This window comes from Maylandia zebra, linkage group LG6, assembly GCF_041146795.1.
Source record: "Maylandia zebra isolate NMK-2024a linkage group LG6, Mzebra_GT3a, whole genome shotgun sequence".
Lineage (NCBI taxonomy): Eukaryota > Metazoa > Chordata > Actinopteri > Cichliformes > Cichlidae > Maylandia > Maylandia zebra.
In genome coordinates this window covers 12,032,413-12,049,144 of record NC_135172.1, presented here as the reverse complement: position 1 = coordinate 12,049,144, position 16,732 = coordinate 12,032,413, and the positions used below count along the sequence as shown (strand labels likewise).

The 16,732-nt window shown below is 41.9% G+C and overlaps 1 protein-coding gene, 2 long non-coding RNA genes and 1 other non-coding gene across 4 annotated transcripts; 3 read left to right on the top strand and 1 right to left on the bottom strand.

Moving 5' to 3' along the window:
- The first annotated feature begins 2,445 nt into the window (after positions 1 to 2,445).
- LOC143418921 (kinesin-like protein KIF1B) lies at positions 2,446 to 9,585 on the top strand. Its single transcript, XM_076884663.1, has 5 exons — positions 2,446 to 2,478; positions 2,572 to 2,725; positions 2,952 to 3,144; positions 3,301 to 3,419; positions 7,809 to 9,585. Exons 2-5 carry the CDS (start codon positions 2,715 to 2,717, stop codon positions 8,011 to 8,013), a joined length of 528 nt encoding a protein of 175 aa, XP_076740778.1. The 5' UTR covers positions 2,446 to 2,478; positions 2,572 to 2,714; the 3' UTR covers positions 8,014 to 9,585.
- trnap-ugg (transfer RNA proline (anticodon UGG)) lies at positions 8,974 to 9,045 on the bottom strand. The gene has a single exon. It is a non-coding gene; the product is annotated as a tRNA-Pro (tRNA).
- A 1,603-nt stretch (positions 9,586 to 11,188) lies between the features above and the next one.
- On the top strand, positions 11,189 to 12,945 carry LOC143419148 (uncharacterized). Its single transcript, XR_013099124.1, has 3 exons — positions 11,189 to 11,277; positions 12,068 to 12,186; positions 12,381 to 12,945. It is a non-coding gene; the product is annotated as an uncharacterized LOC143419148 (long non-coding RNA).
- A 660-nt stretch (positions 12,946 to 13,605) lies between these two features.
- Positions 13,606 to 16,425, top strand: LOC143419147 (uncharacterized). The gene is made up of 4 exons (XR_013099123.1): positions 13,606 to 13,852; positions 14,771 to 14,913; positions 15,615 to 15,779; positions 15,857 to 16,425. It is a non-coding gene; the product is annotated as an uncharacterized LOC143419147 (long non-coding RNA).
- The last annotated feature ends 307 nt before the right edge of the window (positions 16,426 to 16,732 follow it).

Genomic DNA, 16,732 nt, shown 5'->3' with positions numbered 1-16,732 from the left:
GAGCCACATCCACCCAGCTGGTTTCTGTGTTTCTTGTGTATTTGTGTACACTGTGACTTCATGGCTGTCTTGGGCTCCAGCTCTTGTTTTGGTGTCTCATTAATTTGATTTAATGTCCTGCTTAGTGATAACATCACTCTTGGCCTCCCTGCACTGGCTTCCAATTGAATTTAGGATTCATTTTCAAGTTCTTTTATTGGTTTTTAAATCTTTAAATGGTCTGGCACCTGCTGAAGCCCTATGTCCCCACTCGTTCGCTCCGGTCAGCTGAGCAGCTGTTGCTCTCAGTCCCCAAATCACGGCTGAAACTGAGAGGAGACCGAGCGTTCTCTATCGTGGCTCCTAAGCTTTGGAATAATCTTCCTCTTCACATTAGGCAATCGACATCAGTGCTGGTTTTTAAATCCAGATTGAAAAAGCATTTTTATTCACTGGCTTTTGACTCAGTGGTTGACTGACTTGTATTTTATTGTTTTTCGCTATGTTTATTATTGTATCGTATTTATTATTCTTATGGTATCTATTATGTTTCTATTGTTCAGCAGTTTGGTCAGCCTTGTGTGTTTTTAAAGTGCTATATAAATAAACAATGATGATGATGATGAACATAGTAACGTGTGTTGGGTTGCTCAGTCTTCAGACTCACTGTCAGACTGATTAGACAGTGAGTCTGAAGGTGAGAGTCCTCACTGCCCACGCCTGTCTTTGGGTCTGACCAACACCGTTTCCTGTGTGTCATTCCCCCCTCGCCTTCCCCCCATCCGTCCTGTCTGCACTGACCTCTCCAATAAAGACAAAAGGCCTCATTTTCTGAAACTCTTCCTATCCCATCACCTTGCGAAGAATCACTTCACCATGTTGATTAATAAGGACGGTGGGAATGGTTTGAAGTCTCGTCACAGAAAATGTGCCAAAGGCAAAGAATCTGAGCTTGAAATAAAATGAAATGAAAGATCAGCCCCACACAGGGGTTAAATTCAGATGGAAACTCTTATCACACAAAGAGAACAAGCGAATAAATATATCTGAGTGTGGCCCCTCGACTGTCACAGTGTAGCTGACATTTGATCTTATCATGTGTTAAAGCTATTTTAATTACTGAAGAGAACCAGTGTCAAACTCAGCCCAAGTATGGTTGTACGTTAATCCTTAAAGCAACAACGTTTTTAAAGTTGCAGCGTCATTTTTACACCACACCTAAAATCCCACTAATCGTCCGGGCTCTTCACCCTATGACCACACGCTGGGGTATCTAACACCACATGACCCAAATGGAAACTATGTCAGCTGAAAGAAACCCATCGAAATGTGCAACACTTAAAACTTTGCCTGATTGGAGCATGGCTTCAAATACAGCCCTGAAAACAGACAGGCGGTCGTTGGCATTTCGTTACAAAGTTTCCTTGTTCAAAACTTCTGCTTCATTATAACAACCGAGTGACTGGGATCTACGAGCTGAGCTTGTGTAAGATGTCTGACACTGGAAGCCCAGGTGAGCGGCCATGAAACATGTTTAAAGAACGGCAGCTGTTTTATCATAATTCTGTGGAGAGCTTCATCCTAATGAGGGCTCATGTCCTGAGCAGGGATGCAGAGGAGGAGGAGGAAGGTGCTGGACACATCAGTGGCTTATGTGCGTGGAGAGGAGAACCTGGCCGGCTGGAGGCCCAGAGGAGATAGCCTCATCCTAGAGCACCAGTGGGAGCTGGAGAAGATGGAGCAGCTGCAGGAGGTGGGGCCTTAAAAGATTCATAAAGAAATAAATCTGTTTAATATCATTGAGGGAAAAATGACTTTTCAGCTCAAAGACCAAAGTGCTATTCTAAAAAGTTTTTTCTTAGAGTACAGACTTTACATGACTAACCTCCCCTCTTCTCCCCACCTCACATTCGCCCCCATCTTTCGTCCAGGTGGAAAAGACCCGTCACCTTCTGGGAGAGGCGGCTCCCGTGGGAACAGCTCCCACCACCAAGTCCCTGAGTGAGTCTCTGTCCCCCAGCGTGAGCTCCGGCACTCTGTCCACATCCACCTCCGTCTCCTCGCAGATCTCCAGCACCACCTTTGAAAGCGTGAGAAGGAGCTGGCCACCAAGGTGAGAAAAACGTGGGCTTAGTGGGCGTTCTTGTTGCTGCCTTCTTCCTTCTCTGCTCGGAGCTGATCGGTCTTGTTCCTGTTGTGTTGTAGTGCCTGCGCCTTCTGACACACACCTTCAATACTGAATACAAGCAGCTGGTGAACAGCATCAGTGACTGCAAGGTGAGAAATAATACAAAGAAATAAAAAAATAGCCTTTCTGTGTCACATCAGGGAGTTCCTATATTGACGTCTACCTCATCCTGCTGTTGTTTCACTTCAGCTTTCTCTCATCTCACCGATCGGACGTGATCCATCCGTGACGAGCTTCAGCAGTGCCACCCTCACCCCTTCCTCTACCTCCCCCTCTCTGTCGGACTCCCGCTGTGGCTCCATGGGCCAGAAGTAAACATATTTTTAGGAACATTGACCTCGATCTGCAAACGGTTATTGACAGGTTATCTATTTGATTCTAACTTGGTGTGATTTGTGTTAAAGGACCCCTGAGAACAGCTCACGTGCCTCCAGTCCCTCCTGCTCAGACTGTGAAAACTTCCCGATGGTTCCCACTCTGGAGACCTCCTACCTTGCGCGGGCTGCAAAAGAACGAGTTCCTGAACTTGGTGCCTGATATTGAAGAAATGCGACCAGGGTGAGTAATGCCATATTAACCCAAATACTGTCACTATGACATGTGTCTCACAGACCAAATGTAAGTCGACACTCATGTTCTCTAGTTCAAGCAGAAATGATGTGGATCGATTCAAATTCCTGAGCCTGGATGATTTCAGCTGGAAACAAACCAACTCTGCTTCTTCCTCAGAAAAACAAGCGCTCTCTTAAAAAATAAATAAATGAATAAAATCTCTTCTTTTCAGATCTGTTGTGTCCAAGAAGGGTTTTCTAAGCTTCGTGGAGCCTCGCTCTAACTCATGGGGGAAGCATTTTGTGGTTGTTCGCCGGCCCTACGACTTCATCTACAACAGCGACCAGGACCCCGTGGAGCGAGGCGTCCTCAACCTCTCCACAGCACAGGTGGAATACAGCGAAGACCAGCAGGCCATGCTTAAGGTTTGAGGCAGGATAGAGAAAGGCTGGATGTAACACGTTTGTCTTTAATGAGAATTCATTCAAATTGTTTTGGTGCACGTTGATTGATGAAATGGCAAATGGACTGGGATTTATCATTTGAATGAATATGAATATAATGTGATGTTTTCTTTTCAGACGCCCAACACATTTGCAGTGTGCACAAAACATGGAGGCATCCTCCTGCAGGCCAACAACGAGAACGACATGAACGACTGGCTGTACGCTTTTAATCCTCTGCTAGCAGGAACGATAAGGTACACACACACAGACACACACGCTCCTCTCACACCACAGTCAAACGTGCAGCTTCTGCACCCTTCAAAAACATTCCCTTCTTCTCACAACGTAAAACTCTCCCTGCAGATCTAAGCTGGCGAGGCGGCGCAGCCTTCCTCCAGCAACCCCGCTGCCAGCTCAGCTTTCCTCCTCTCTATTCCCTCCCCTCAGCTTTTTGTGTTTTTGTTTCGATGACAATGTTTGGGTCTAATCTTGTTCCGCTTGGTTGTCATTCCCAAACTCTCCTAACTAAGTAGCATGTTGTAGTAGTCTACTTGTGTGTGCACGACTCTTTAGAAACTTTCCGTTTGCCAATCATCTGTACAAAAAAAATGTCTCTATCAGTGCTATTTGTCTCCTGAAATGAGTTTCATTCTATTTTGGGGGTTTTTGCTGTTGGTTTTTTTAATAAATTAACATGCTCGCATGATACCTGCAGCAGTCCTCAGGAGAAGACCAGGTTTGCTCAGTTTAAAACAAAAAAACAAAAATGAACCAAATCAGCCAGCTTACATTTGAAACCATGAAGGAAAAATCTACAGTTATCTCCAAGTGACGTGTTAGTTTATGCTCTGTGTTACGACCCGGCTCTGCTAGGCGACAGTGGACGTAACATAAACGAGCCCAGAGACTAGGGGGTTAGATAAAAAGAAAAACATAAGGTTTATTAACACAACTGAAAACCGTTAGTGAAACAACTCACTAGGCAATAGAGTGATTTTAAACAAACATAACAACTCCAGTAACACCAGTAGAACACTACTCATCTAAACATCTCACAGGAGGCAACTCAAAACAAAGGCTCACATGGCAGCAGTGCAAAGGCAGGAGGGACCGTCTCCACAGTCTGTTCAAATCAACAAGTCCCTCCACGAATGAAGAATCCTCAGCCTTTTATCTTCTCAGGTGATTGCAGGCAGCTGTGTCATTGGTCTGTCGTACTCAAGGCTCCCTCAGCAGCCAATGGTGTGAGTGGTCTGGCACGCTCTGACCTGAATGAAGGTGGGGCGGGCATAGGTCCGGGCCAGCCAATCCCCCGTGAGTCCTGGAACACGTTGATTTCCATAGAGGAAGGCGGGGCCACCCCTCCCCTTAAAGTACCACCTATGTTGGGCAGAAGCAGACATTAAAGAGTGTGAACAAAAACAAAGAACAAACACAGCAAAACATGTTTACAAGCGGGACAGACCATCAGCTAAAACATTTTCAGACCCCTTCTTATGGTGAATACTTAAGTTGTATTCCTGCAACAACAGAGCCCAGCGCATAAGGCGCTGGTTATGATTAAACATGCGAGTAAGGAACACAAGTGGGTTGTGGTCGGTGTACACAACAAGAGGTAACATGCTGGACCCCAGGTATACGTGAAAGTGCTGAAGAGCCAACAACAAAGTCAGGGTCTCCTTTTCAATGGTGGAGTAGTTTAACTGATTTTTATTGAACTTGCGGGAAAAGTAACAAACGGGGTGGTTCAAACCCTGCAAGTCTTCTTGCAACAGCACTGCCCCAGCCCCGACAGCACTGGCATCAACCTCCAGTTTGAATGGTCGTGTCAAATCAGGTGCAGCTAACACAGGAGTGTGGCAGAGGAGGACTTTCGCACTCTCAAAAGCATCTTGACACTCACTTGACCATATAAACTCAACTTTTGGGCTGAGTAGGTCAGTCAATGGCTTGACTACTGAGGAGAAATTTTTACAAAGGTTTCTGTAGTAGCCCACCATCCCTAGAAACCTACGCAACTCACGCCTGGTGGTAGGTGTGGGAAACTCTTTAATCACTGCCACTTTGGCATCTATGGGCCGGACCTGTCCACGTCCCACCTCCCTGCCTAAGTACATCACTATAGCTTTGGCAAACTCACACTTAGCTAAGTTGAGAGTTAGAGTAGCTTGAGCCAAACGGTGAAATACCTGCTGTAACGTTTCCAAATGATCTTGCCATGTTTCAGTATAAATTACTAGATCATCTACGTAGGCACTGCAGTTGGACAGGCCACGGAGGACTTTATTTACCAGCCTCTGGAAGGTGGCAGGAGCGTTACACATGCTGAAAGCCATGACTGCGTATTGTAGAAAATCATCAGGTGTAACAAAGGCAGAGATGTTAGAGGCACGTTCAGTTAAAGGGACCTGCCAGTAACCATTAAGAAGATCTAATTTAGTGACATACTGAGCAGTCCAATACTGTCCACACAATCCTCAACTCTTGGGAGAGGATGTGAGTCAGCCACAGTCACAGAGTTCACCTTCCGGAAGTCTGTAATAAAACGGGGCGAGCCATCTGGCTTAGATTCCACTATACAAGGCGAGCTCCAGGGGCTTTGACTGGGCTTCGCTAAGCCATGTTGCAGCAGATAGTCAGCCTCCTGTTTCATGAGCAAGCGCTTATGGGGGCTGGCTCGATAAGGATGCTGCTTAATAGGTTTAGCTCCCTGGACATCAATATCATGCTCTAGCACCGTAGTGCAAGTTGGCACATCCCCGAATAAACAGGTGTATTCCTTAATCAAGAACACAGAGACAGAATCAGAATCAGAATACTTTATTGATCCCTGGGGGAAATTATTTTTTGTTACAGTGCTCCATTTTAAACCAACATTAAGACAAGACAGACAATACGCTAACTAAGAATAATACAATATATACATATATATACATACATACATACATAAGTCACTCATAAATAAATATTTGGAAAAGAAACATGTGTAGTTGTAGCAGCAAACAGTGTGTTAAGTGGATGCGTTGTACAGGGAGATGGCCACAGGCAGGAATGATTTCCTGTGTCGTTCAGTGGTGCTTTTCGGTAATCTCAGTCTCTCACTGAACGAGCTCCTGTGACTGACCAACATGTCATGGAGTGGGTGGGAGGTGTTATCCAACATTGTCTTTATCTTGGACAGCATCCGCCTCTCCGACACCACCTTGAGGGAGTCCAGCTCCATCCCCACAACATTGCTGGCCTTACGGATTAGTTTATTGAGTCTGTTGGCATCTGCGACCCTCAGCCTGCTCCCCCAGCATGCAACAGCATAGAGGATCGCAGTTGCATGCTGGGGGAGCAGGCTGAGGGTCAGAGTCAGGAGCTGTGATAAGAGGCCTGGTGGTGCCGACCTTTTCAATAAAAGGTGATCATCATGTCTGGCGATTATACCTCAGCAGAGACTTTGTTTGGTGAATGAAACAGGTCAGAAATAATAGAAACAGAAACAAACTTCTGAGTGACAGATGAGCAACCACACACAGCAGCGCCATCTTGTTACCAGTCAGGTGTGAAGAGCAGTTAGACCAAAGGTTCATTCAAGACTTTTTATGTGAAGGGAAGGATTTTAAACTGGATTCTGGATTTATCAGAAAATCAGTTCAGCTCGATCTGTTTCAGGATGGCTGAGTGGTCTAAGGTGCTGTGTTTAGTGCTCACTCTCCCCTGGAGGTGTGGGTTTGAATCCCACTCTTAGCAGTTTCTGCTTCATTGTCTTTCTCGGTGTTCACATCTCCTCATTCCTGAAATGGTCTGCTCACATTCACGTCCAGTCCAAAAAGGCTAGGCAAGCGCCTGTACCGTCTCCGACAACTCAGGAAGTTAGCAGGTTTTTCCAGTGGTCCTCAGAACTTTCTATTCAGGCGCTGTGGAGAGCATCCTCACACAGAACATCACTTCCTGGTGTGGGAATAACTGTGTCCAGGTTTGAGAAGCAGAGTGATCCGTGCGTCAGAACGCTGCTGCGTTACAAATGCAAATACAGTATGATCCACAAATATAACTTCCCTACAGGACATTTACACCAGGAGATGTTGGTCCAGAGCATCTCAGATATTAAAGGACTGGTCCCATCCCAGTAACAAAATGTTTCGACTTCTGCAATCAGGCAGAAGGTTCCACACCATCGGGGCCAAAACAGACACTCGAGGAGGAGCTTCTCTCCTCAGGCCGTACGAGTCCTAAACCAGAACACGCCCCCACTCCCCTCATAGCATCAATAAGTGACTGAAACAGGACCTTATATCAATCTGTTCACACTACCCTGGTCGCATTACTGTTTACACTTCTCTGGTCACTCAGTTGAATTACTCTGTTTATATTACTCTGCTCACTTGTTTACTTGCACAGCTCTGTCAATACGTTGCTGTGCTAATATGGCACAAGACACTTTAACACTCCATTTGCACAAAGTACATTTTCAGATTTTTGATTTAAAATTTCCAGACTTTTAAAATCTATTTACTTATTGTATATAATGTCTTTTTTTGTACAGTCAAAGGAGCAGTTCAGGAGACATTTCACTGTTTGTTTTGTAATTTAATGACTATGCATGTGACAAATAAAAAATCTTCAGTCTTGAACGTTATGCTCTCTCTTTCTAGGCCCTGCCAGTACTCTCGCTCCAGCATTTTGGATCAGCTGAAGGCTTTTGAGGGAGTTTTTATGACATCTGAAAATAGCAAATTACAGTTTCCCAGGACTTGCATGAACAGTTCAACAGCAAAGCCCCAAAAACCAAACAGGCTCATCAGGGATTTGAACCCAGGACCGCTTACACCCAAAGTGAAAAGGGAAAAGCTTCCTTAGGCATTTTCCAGGTCACAGCAGAGGTGTGCTTGCAGGCGGAGGAGGAGTGAGGTGCTGAGGCTGCTCCTGCTGCCCTCCAGCGAAGCCCAGGTGGCTGCTCTCAAACCTGCCCACAGCAAAGAGGAGCAGCTTCAATTACATGTTTCTTAGATTGTCACAAATAAGCTTTCGTCTAATTTTCAGATGATCACTTTTAATTTTAAATTAAGAACCAATTTAGGTGGGTTATTTAGAGCTTCCAATGAGGTGCATGTGTTTAGATCATGGCGGACAAAAAAAGAGTACCTGAAGAAAAACCCTGCAACATGGAGCATGCACCCACCTGCAATCAACACAGTGGCATGAGCATATAGTCATACAGATGAGCATGACAGCGTCAAGCTTCATAACCAGAAACCTTACACCACAAATTAAGTCACATTTTGACCCTAAAATCTGAATTTTGCAGTTAAAATCATCACATAATTTTCATCTGTAATATTTTATTTCACTTGGTACATAAGTTACATGTGTGCATAATGCACTGAAAGAGATTCCTTCGTGGTACTGAAGTACTAATGTTTACTGATGTTTATTTTTGGCCCTTTTGTGTATCAGTAAAACTGATGTGCGTTCTTCCACATGCATATTGTTAAAGTCGTGTGAGAGAGTTACACATTTATAATATATGATACATAACTGTGTATTGTAGTAGTTCTGTGTACAAGTTTGAATTGAATTCTCTTATTTAATCTAAAATAAAACTCTGTGTTATCTTGAATAACAAATAATTACCTTAGAAAAACTTTTTGGAGAATTTAAATGGTAAACAATAAGAACAAGGCCAACAACATCCTTCATATCAGATCTGTTAGCTGTCCCTGTATGAGGGACTATGGGAACATGTGTGCAGCTGCAGAGATTCTTTCAAATGGAGCCTAAACAGCATGTGGCAGCTGAGAGGCTCTATAGACAACACGTGGGCTCGTCCAGGATTTGAACCCGGGACCTCTCACACCCAAAGTGAGAATCATACCCCTAGACCAACGAGCCACACAAACAGTCCAGCAAGTCTTTTTTTCACAAAGTCTCACATCAGAGCAACTAGATGAAGAAGAATGTGTGAAAGATTGTCTTGAACGCTCAGAGAATCATCTGTTTGTGTGCTTGATTCTAGATTTTATTCTAGGATTAATTCAGTAGAGATTTATTGGACATACTATAAGGACATATTCTATTTAACTTGAATTCTCAACAACAACAATGAGGGCTGGCCCTAAATAAATAAAGTTAAAATAAATCATATCATACTAACTGCTCTGTGTGTACTTTTTAAAAGAATCTTCTATCATTTGAATATAGCAGACATGCTTTATAAAAGCCTAGTATATATTATTTTCTTTCTTCCCTTAAACTGAAAGAATTACAAGTATGTAACTAGTATAGCAAGTTGAGAGTCATACTGTACCAAAAGAAAACAAACCTCTTCTGCCAAAGAGGAGGAGTGTAGAGATTAGAATATTATTTTACTGTTACTATTCATAACATTATCATTACTGTTGCATTACGTATCATTTATCATTATCATTTCATTAGAGCATTTATTGAAACTGTTGATGTTACATTAAAGTTTGTATTTCAGGTGGGAGCATAATTACATAATAATCTTTCATTGCAGGTGCAACTGTAACCATGTTATCCATATTGCATTTTGTGCTAATTAAAGAGTTGAAGCTCGGTCAAGTTAATTAATGGTCTGAAGCTTCGGTCAGCGCGACGTCTGGCCGATCAATAGGAAGTTAAGGTGACCTGGAGCCATGAAAGAATTGCATACATGCTTACAATACAATACACTACATATAACCTGTAAACAGAATAGAGGCCTGTGTGTGTTCAGCAGCCTGCTGCATTGGAGTTTGCCTAGTAACAGATGACTCGAACGGAGTCAGGAAGTATACTTCTAAGATGTCTTTGTTTGTCGAGTGAGGTCATGCACTGAGGTCAAGACACATAGTCTGCCTGAACACACATACACAGTATATAGACTTGTTTTGCTCGAAACTGCAAAGTTGTTTTACCTGCATACGTGACAGTTTAGTTCCACAAATAAGTGAAGTGCAGTAAGTGAAATAACAGGAAGCATCTGGCGGTGGCGGAGGAACAGAGGAAGGAACTGTTCTTTTTTAGAATATGTCCAAGGTCGGAATTACTGGAACTGATGCATGTTTCTTATCTGCTTTGACGCATGATGCTTGTCATCGACTATGTTATATATATGACTGCTCGTTTACTGTTCTGGGGAGATCGAGGCTGATGTTTTGCAGAGCTCATCTTTCCCACACACGTGTGTGCTTTAATAAAATCATTGTTTTGACGCACAATGGACCTCCAGTCGTTTGTCTCTTACCTCAAATACGAAATCAGGACACTTCTTAAACACTAATAAAAATATATAACATAATTCACAATCCACTTATGACACGTTTTATGAAGTGTCAAACTGAAAGAAAAGCGTGTTTTGTCATGGTATGTCATAACAATAGCTGATGGGCTTCTATTCCTATAAAGCAGACTAGACAAACAGAAACCATCTGTCACGGTCCCCGTGTCTCTCTGGTTGGCCCACGCTCGCTACAGGTTTTGTTGTTGTTAGTTTTGGTTTTTTTTTTGTCTCTCCTCCTCCTCTCTGCCTGGGTGGAGCTCATTACGGGCTCTCACTCTTGGCCCACGCACCCCTGTGGATGGTGTCCACCTGCGGCTGATCCGGCTGATTTCCCCAGCTGCTATTTAAGGCAGTGGCACAGAGCAGCTCACCGCTGGAACGTCGAACCACCTGAGTTCGTGCTCGCGGCATATTCAAAGAAGGATCGCTTACACGTGTTTTATGTTGTGGAACTAACCTTGACCTTCTGTCTGTAGATTCTGGACCGAATTACCGGACCTGTCCAAGTGGGGCAGTGTGTGGAGTGTTGGAGCGAGTGCGGCTGAAGAGGAGTGCGTGTGTGCGGAGGAACGGTGGCGGTGACTGAGTGGAAGAGGAAGCGTGTGTGTGGATTCCCCCCCCCCCTTCTCTCCCTGGAGCCCTGGACCCCCTCCCAACTCACTGTACATATATTTTGCGCTAAGGTGATCCCTATTGTAAATAAATCCCCTTTTTGTTTCGTTGAAAGAACTGTCTGCGCTTGGGTCCGTTCAGTAGCCATGACACCATCCATCCATCCATTCGCTTCAGCTTATCCTGTTCAGAGTCGCGGGGGCGCTGGAGCCTATCCCAGCTATCATAGGGTGAGAGGCGGGGTACACCCTGGACAGAAACACTTTGTTGAAAACAAAAGTGAAAGGGCGACTCACATCTGACTGTGTTCCCTGTGGGTTGAGTCACTTTGTATATAAAGCATTTGCAGCATTTTTAAAAATCTATTGTTCCAAATTTCTCTGTTTTCTCAACTTTTTCTCAAGCTGAGCACTTGGTCCACTTTTACAAGCGATGGCAGCAGCAGCAGCCTTTTCCAGAGGTTTTAGTTTTATGTGCAATAAACATTCATTGTGTCATTTATTAATTCATCCTTTTTTTATTTTCACTTTTTAAAAATCCACTACATGTTGTGTTGTGTTTAGTTGTGTTTAGTGCCGATGTGGGACAGTTTCCAATTCCATTGTACTATTGTACCAAATATGAATGTGCAATGACAATAACGAGTTATTCTTATCTTATCTTATATCTGATCTCAGATGCACTCCCTGATGTACCCACAGTGTCTGTGCATTTAGGATACACAGACAGCTAGTATAAATCCATGCACGCACATGCATATTCTGAATATAGTCTCTGTTTCGTTTTGTTCACTGTGGAAGGTCTTTCAAGGTCACAGTAGTTCATGTAAAAGAAGCTGATATTTTCATGTAAGCAGAACGTGACTTTTTGGAATTCAAATGAAAGAGGTGCTTTGACTCAAAACATATTGCAGGCAGATTTTCATGCAACATCTCTTAAACTTAGAAAGTTCTCTTTGTACATTTCTTTACAAATCTTTATTTCCTTAAATCCTTATTGATACTTTCTCATGTGTTTCAGAAACTTTGATGGCAGCGGCACAGTTGACCATGAGTGGTGTCACAACTACCGAAGGCTTAGTTAGGATTTTGCTGTGTCTGCTCCATCTTTCAAGTTCACTGATAAACAAGGGCGAACTGGTAAACTGACTGTTAACTTTCTTTTTGTTGTTGTTGTTTTAATAAAGAATGTAACTTTTAATTAACCACCTTTACCATTAAATCATGACCGTCCGATCACTGGTTAAGCTTTTCTCCTTACTTGTAAAATGCTCATTTTGTCCCAGTTACATGTTTCGCACGCATGTTTGTTGACGTTCTTTCTGGTTTTGCAGGAGGAGCTGAAAGGAAACGTTGAAAAATTACAAAAGGAAACAGCAAGAAGGAAGGTGAGTCTGTCAATGACATGGATGTTGACAGACTCCAAACAGAAAAACATGCTTTGCTATGACAACTAAAACAAAAAAACAATTTCCCATCATACAAAAGTCTGTTTGCACTCTTTACACTACATACTTTTGTATATTTTGTTACATTAATTTGGTTTATTTTTGTCCTCCAGGCTGAAAATAATTTAGACAAAGCCTATGTTCCTGCTGTCCTTGATGATGTTAAACGTCTCATGGATCCTTTGTACGAACTTTTGAAGTCAGTGAAACGTTTTACATCACTGCTTACACCAGTGCTGGATTTAATGGATGACCTACAGACTTTCGTGGGAGCCGGCAAGGAGTACATGAATAAGTACTTTGAGACAACAGCTGCAGAAATCAATCACAATGAAGAGAACCTACGCAGAGTTATGGCAACACTAACACAACTAGAAAAGAATAAAGATGAACTGTAGCATATTAGTCAGCGTCTGTCTCTGGTAAATGTTCTGTGAAACATCTCTTTCATACTGCGCTGCTTCTACACTCAGAAAAATTATGGTTCTTAAATGGTTCTTCAGATGTCTTCATGGTTCTTTAAAGAACCATCATACGTCAAAGAACCTTTTTATTTTGTGGATGGTTCTTCAGCTATTACAAATGGTTCTTTAAAGAACAAAAGGTTCTTCATCCTTAGCAATCTAAGTTTGATGGTGTAAATGGCATAAATATTTATTCACTATAATGAGGCTGTGAATTATACTGTGTGTTTTCTTTGTGTGCATGTGTGTGCGAAGGGGGAGGGCGGGATACCTGGCAGTTACCCTTTAAGAGAAGATGGTAGGAAGCTGAATATTCAAATAAAAGTTAGAAATATTTGCAAACAGTAGACACAATACACACATTCAAATACTGTACTTTAGTTTTAAATTTTAATAAAGCATTACTATTTTCTACTCCAAGGCATTACTTGTGAGATTATTATATATTTTTGAAAATATAGCATAATGATAATACTAGTTATTGTAAACTTTACAAACCACTCAGCAGTATGTAAAGTCAAATTATAAAATACAAGTAAATAACAATTGCAGAACAGAATGTCAGTGTAATGAACACACACTTCGTTTTGACAAAGCACTGCTTAGGTAAATGATCTGAGTAGTTGTTCATCACTGAGCAATTTGTTAATATGTGTTTCGAGCCAAATAAATGACAGGGAGAGAGAGAGTGACGTCAGAACACGTCATACTATAACCTCCCGGGAGCGGACGGAGGGGTCCGTCGTTGGGATGCGCATGCGCAGACAGAGTGTGCGAGCGGCGGGCCTTGACCTTTCGGGAAAAAAAAACTCACGGACGGTGACAGCGAAACGGATAACAGTCTTCAGTACCTGCTGGACTCTGAAGCTGTGGATTCTGGGACTGTTGGAAAAGGTAAAACATTTTCATTGAAACCTTATTACTGTTTTGTTTTTGTTACTCGTCATTGTAGCTTGCTGTTAATGTTGTGCTAACAGTAGCGATTAGCTAGATACGTTAGCCACGTCAGCACAATTTAGTATCCGGTATACAGAAACTGTTTTCCTAACAAAACCACTGTTATAATTAAGTGAAGCTGCTCCCAGCTAATTTGAACCTTTGGCTTCTAAAATATGTGGTTCAATTGCGTGCTGCGTACATAACCTAATGTCAGCTAGACCGAAATTAAAATTTAATATATTGTTAAAGTCACTAAAATGGTGCCTGAAGCCTGTTGTGAGCTCTGTGTCTGCTCTAGAAACTCTTGAAATTCTGTAGATCTGAGCCGTACATTAAATACTCACATGAACCTCTACTTTGAATTCTGTATGAGCTGTATAAAATACAGCTATGCATAAGTGTTTTGAATGAATAATTAGATTAGATAACTCTTTATTGTCTAATCAAATTATATAGAAATGAATAGAAACGTGACATGAGAAGGTGTGTCTTTGACTGTTCCTGCATAACTTAGTTTCGGACTAGTTGACAAGTTATGCTCCGGTCATTTGATGTTTCCAAGATAGATGTTCTTTTGTAATATAGTTAATTTTTTTGTATTGTAATTTTTTATCCACCATCATACATCATACATACAAGCTAAGAAGAGGTCGTTATACTAACAGGTATCAACGCTGGGCCAAAGTTCAGCACATGGTTAAAGTTTGTAATCCAGCCAGGGTGTAAATATCACTCAGCAGCCAGAGCTGAAGCAGGTAGCATCAACACATAAATCTACTCTACCCGGCTTAAATCACAAGAGCACCTCTGACCAAAAAGCTGTAGATTTGTCTTGTTTGCACAAATTAATCCAGATTCACATTGTGTTCACAGCTTCAACAAAATGAGGAAGAGGAGGGGGAGAAACACAATTAGATTGAATTACAATTGGATGGAAGGCGAGGAGAAGGAGAAGGAAGCTTAGGATGAGGAGGAAGAGAAGCAGCAGGAGCATCTTTAGGGCTCCCTATGATGAGGTTTGTTTCATTAATATGGTCCTCTCACAAAGAAAGATGACTTGTTTTAGTTCACCTACTTCCTGTATTAAATAGTGATGTGCAAAATGTTGTGAAAAACCATAGAGCAGGCACGTATAGTGCATCTGCAGGTAAATGAACATCAAATCTCTAAGACAGACTGAAATCTGTATATTTATCACCCTTATGATAAAACCCACGTCAGCCATTGGTTTATGGACTTTGTATTTTGAAGCCTCAACATTTGCATTATTGCTGTTGCTATGTTGGGACCATATTAGGATGAGGGATCAGAATCTGGAGTCATCCACACTATTGTTTCATTTAGTGTGTATCCATAAGATTCGTACAGCAGATCCAAGTTGTGCCTTGAAAACAGGAAAGTTGTCTGCATAGAGGAGAACTTTAATAGCAGGCTTGTACAAAGTGAGGCTTTGTGCACTCGTTTTACTTCTGTCACCCTGTTTTGATGCAGATTTCACTTGAAATCAGGCAAGAACTGGACTTATTTTTTATAATGTGTTCTTGTGAATTAATTGTGTATCGCATATGTTTGATTTGACTTTCTGCAAGACAACAGTCGTCCACTGGCCAAAAAAGTTTTCCAAATACCTCCACGTGATCAAGCCTGGATTTAGAAAAGAATAGCACAAAAAATCTGCACCTCCTGCTTCAGATGCAATTTGTGTTTCTGTGTTCAGAGGCAGCGGTGAGAGGGGAGACCTCGGCTCATCCAGCTGGAGAGCCTGACCAGGAGGAGTCGAACATTAACTCAGCTCTTCCAGGGCACCCTGCAGACTCGGCTGTTGGCAACAACGAGGGATGACGTGAACGCCAAACAGGAGTCCATCACAGGTCAACTGCAGGTATGCGAGTCAGACCTTCTGAGGAGGGTTTCACTTTTCTCTCTTCTTTATAATTGACTCTTTTCTCTCTCTTTCAGCTCCTTGTCTCAGAGTGGGAGGGGTTTGAAGCACAAAGGGAGGAACTTGTCGTTTGGTTGGCTGATATGGATGTGAGGTTGACCAGCTGACAGGAAACACCAGTGAAAAACTGAAACAACTGCAGGTGTGGGCTTGTTTTGATATGACATATATTTGATATGATACATACGTCAGAGACATTGTTCTAAACTGGACTAACCAAGGACCATGAGTACAACATGAAACGTACATTACATAGCGTAAGGCTGAAGTTCATTGATCATTTTAATCATAAACTTGTTGTTGAAATGTTTTTACTGAACATGCAAACATCTGCTGATGAAAATGTGTTGATTTATTGGTCTGTTATGAAGCTATTGCTATTTCTAATGTGTTTTATCACTTTCTGATGTTTTATTAATTAAACAATACATGTAGTATTTGTTGTGTTATCTGTAGCTATAGTATTTATATATATTTATTTATAGTATAGCAAATATATTTAATTATTACTGTTTAAAACACTAATATGTGACATGTATTAGTAGTGATGTTTTGCTGAGGGTTAAAATGCCTTTTTGTCTTTTGGTAACTACAAAATGACAATAAACCATTAATATATGTCTATGCTGTGCTCGTATTTATTTTACCCTACTCAAATTCAATTTATGATGCATTTTATTTTGAAAGATTTAAAATGGTTTTTTAAAGAACCACTCAAAAAAGGTCCTTCAAATGGTTCTTTTAAAGAACCATTTGAAGGACCTTTTTAAAAATGGTTCTTTAAAGAACCATTTTTAAAAAGGTCCTTTGAAAAACCATTAAAGGTGCCCCAAAGAACCATTTCTTGATGGTTCTTTGGGGCACCTTTAAAGGTTCTTCAATGAACCACTGAA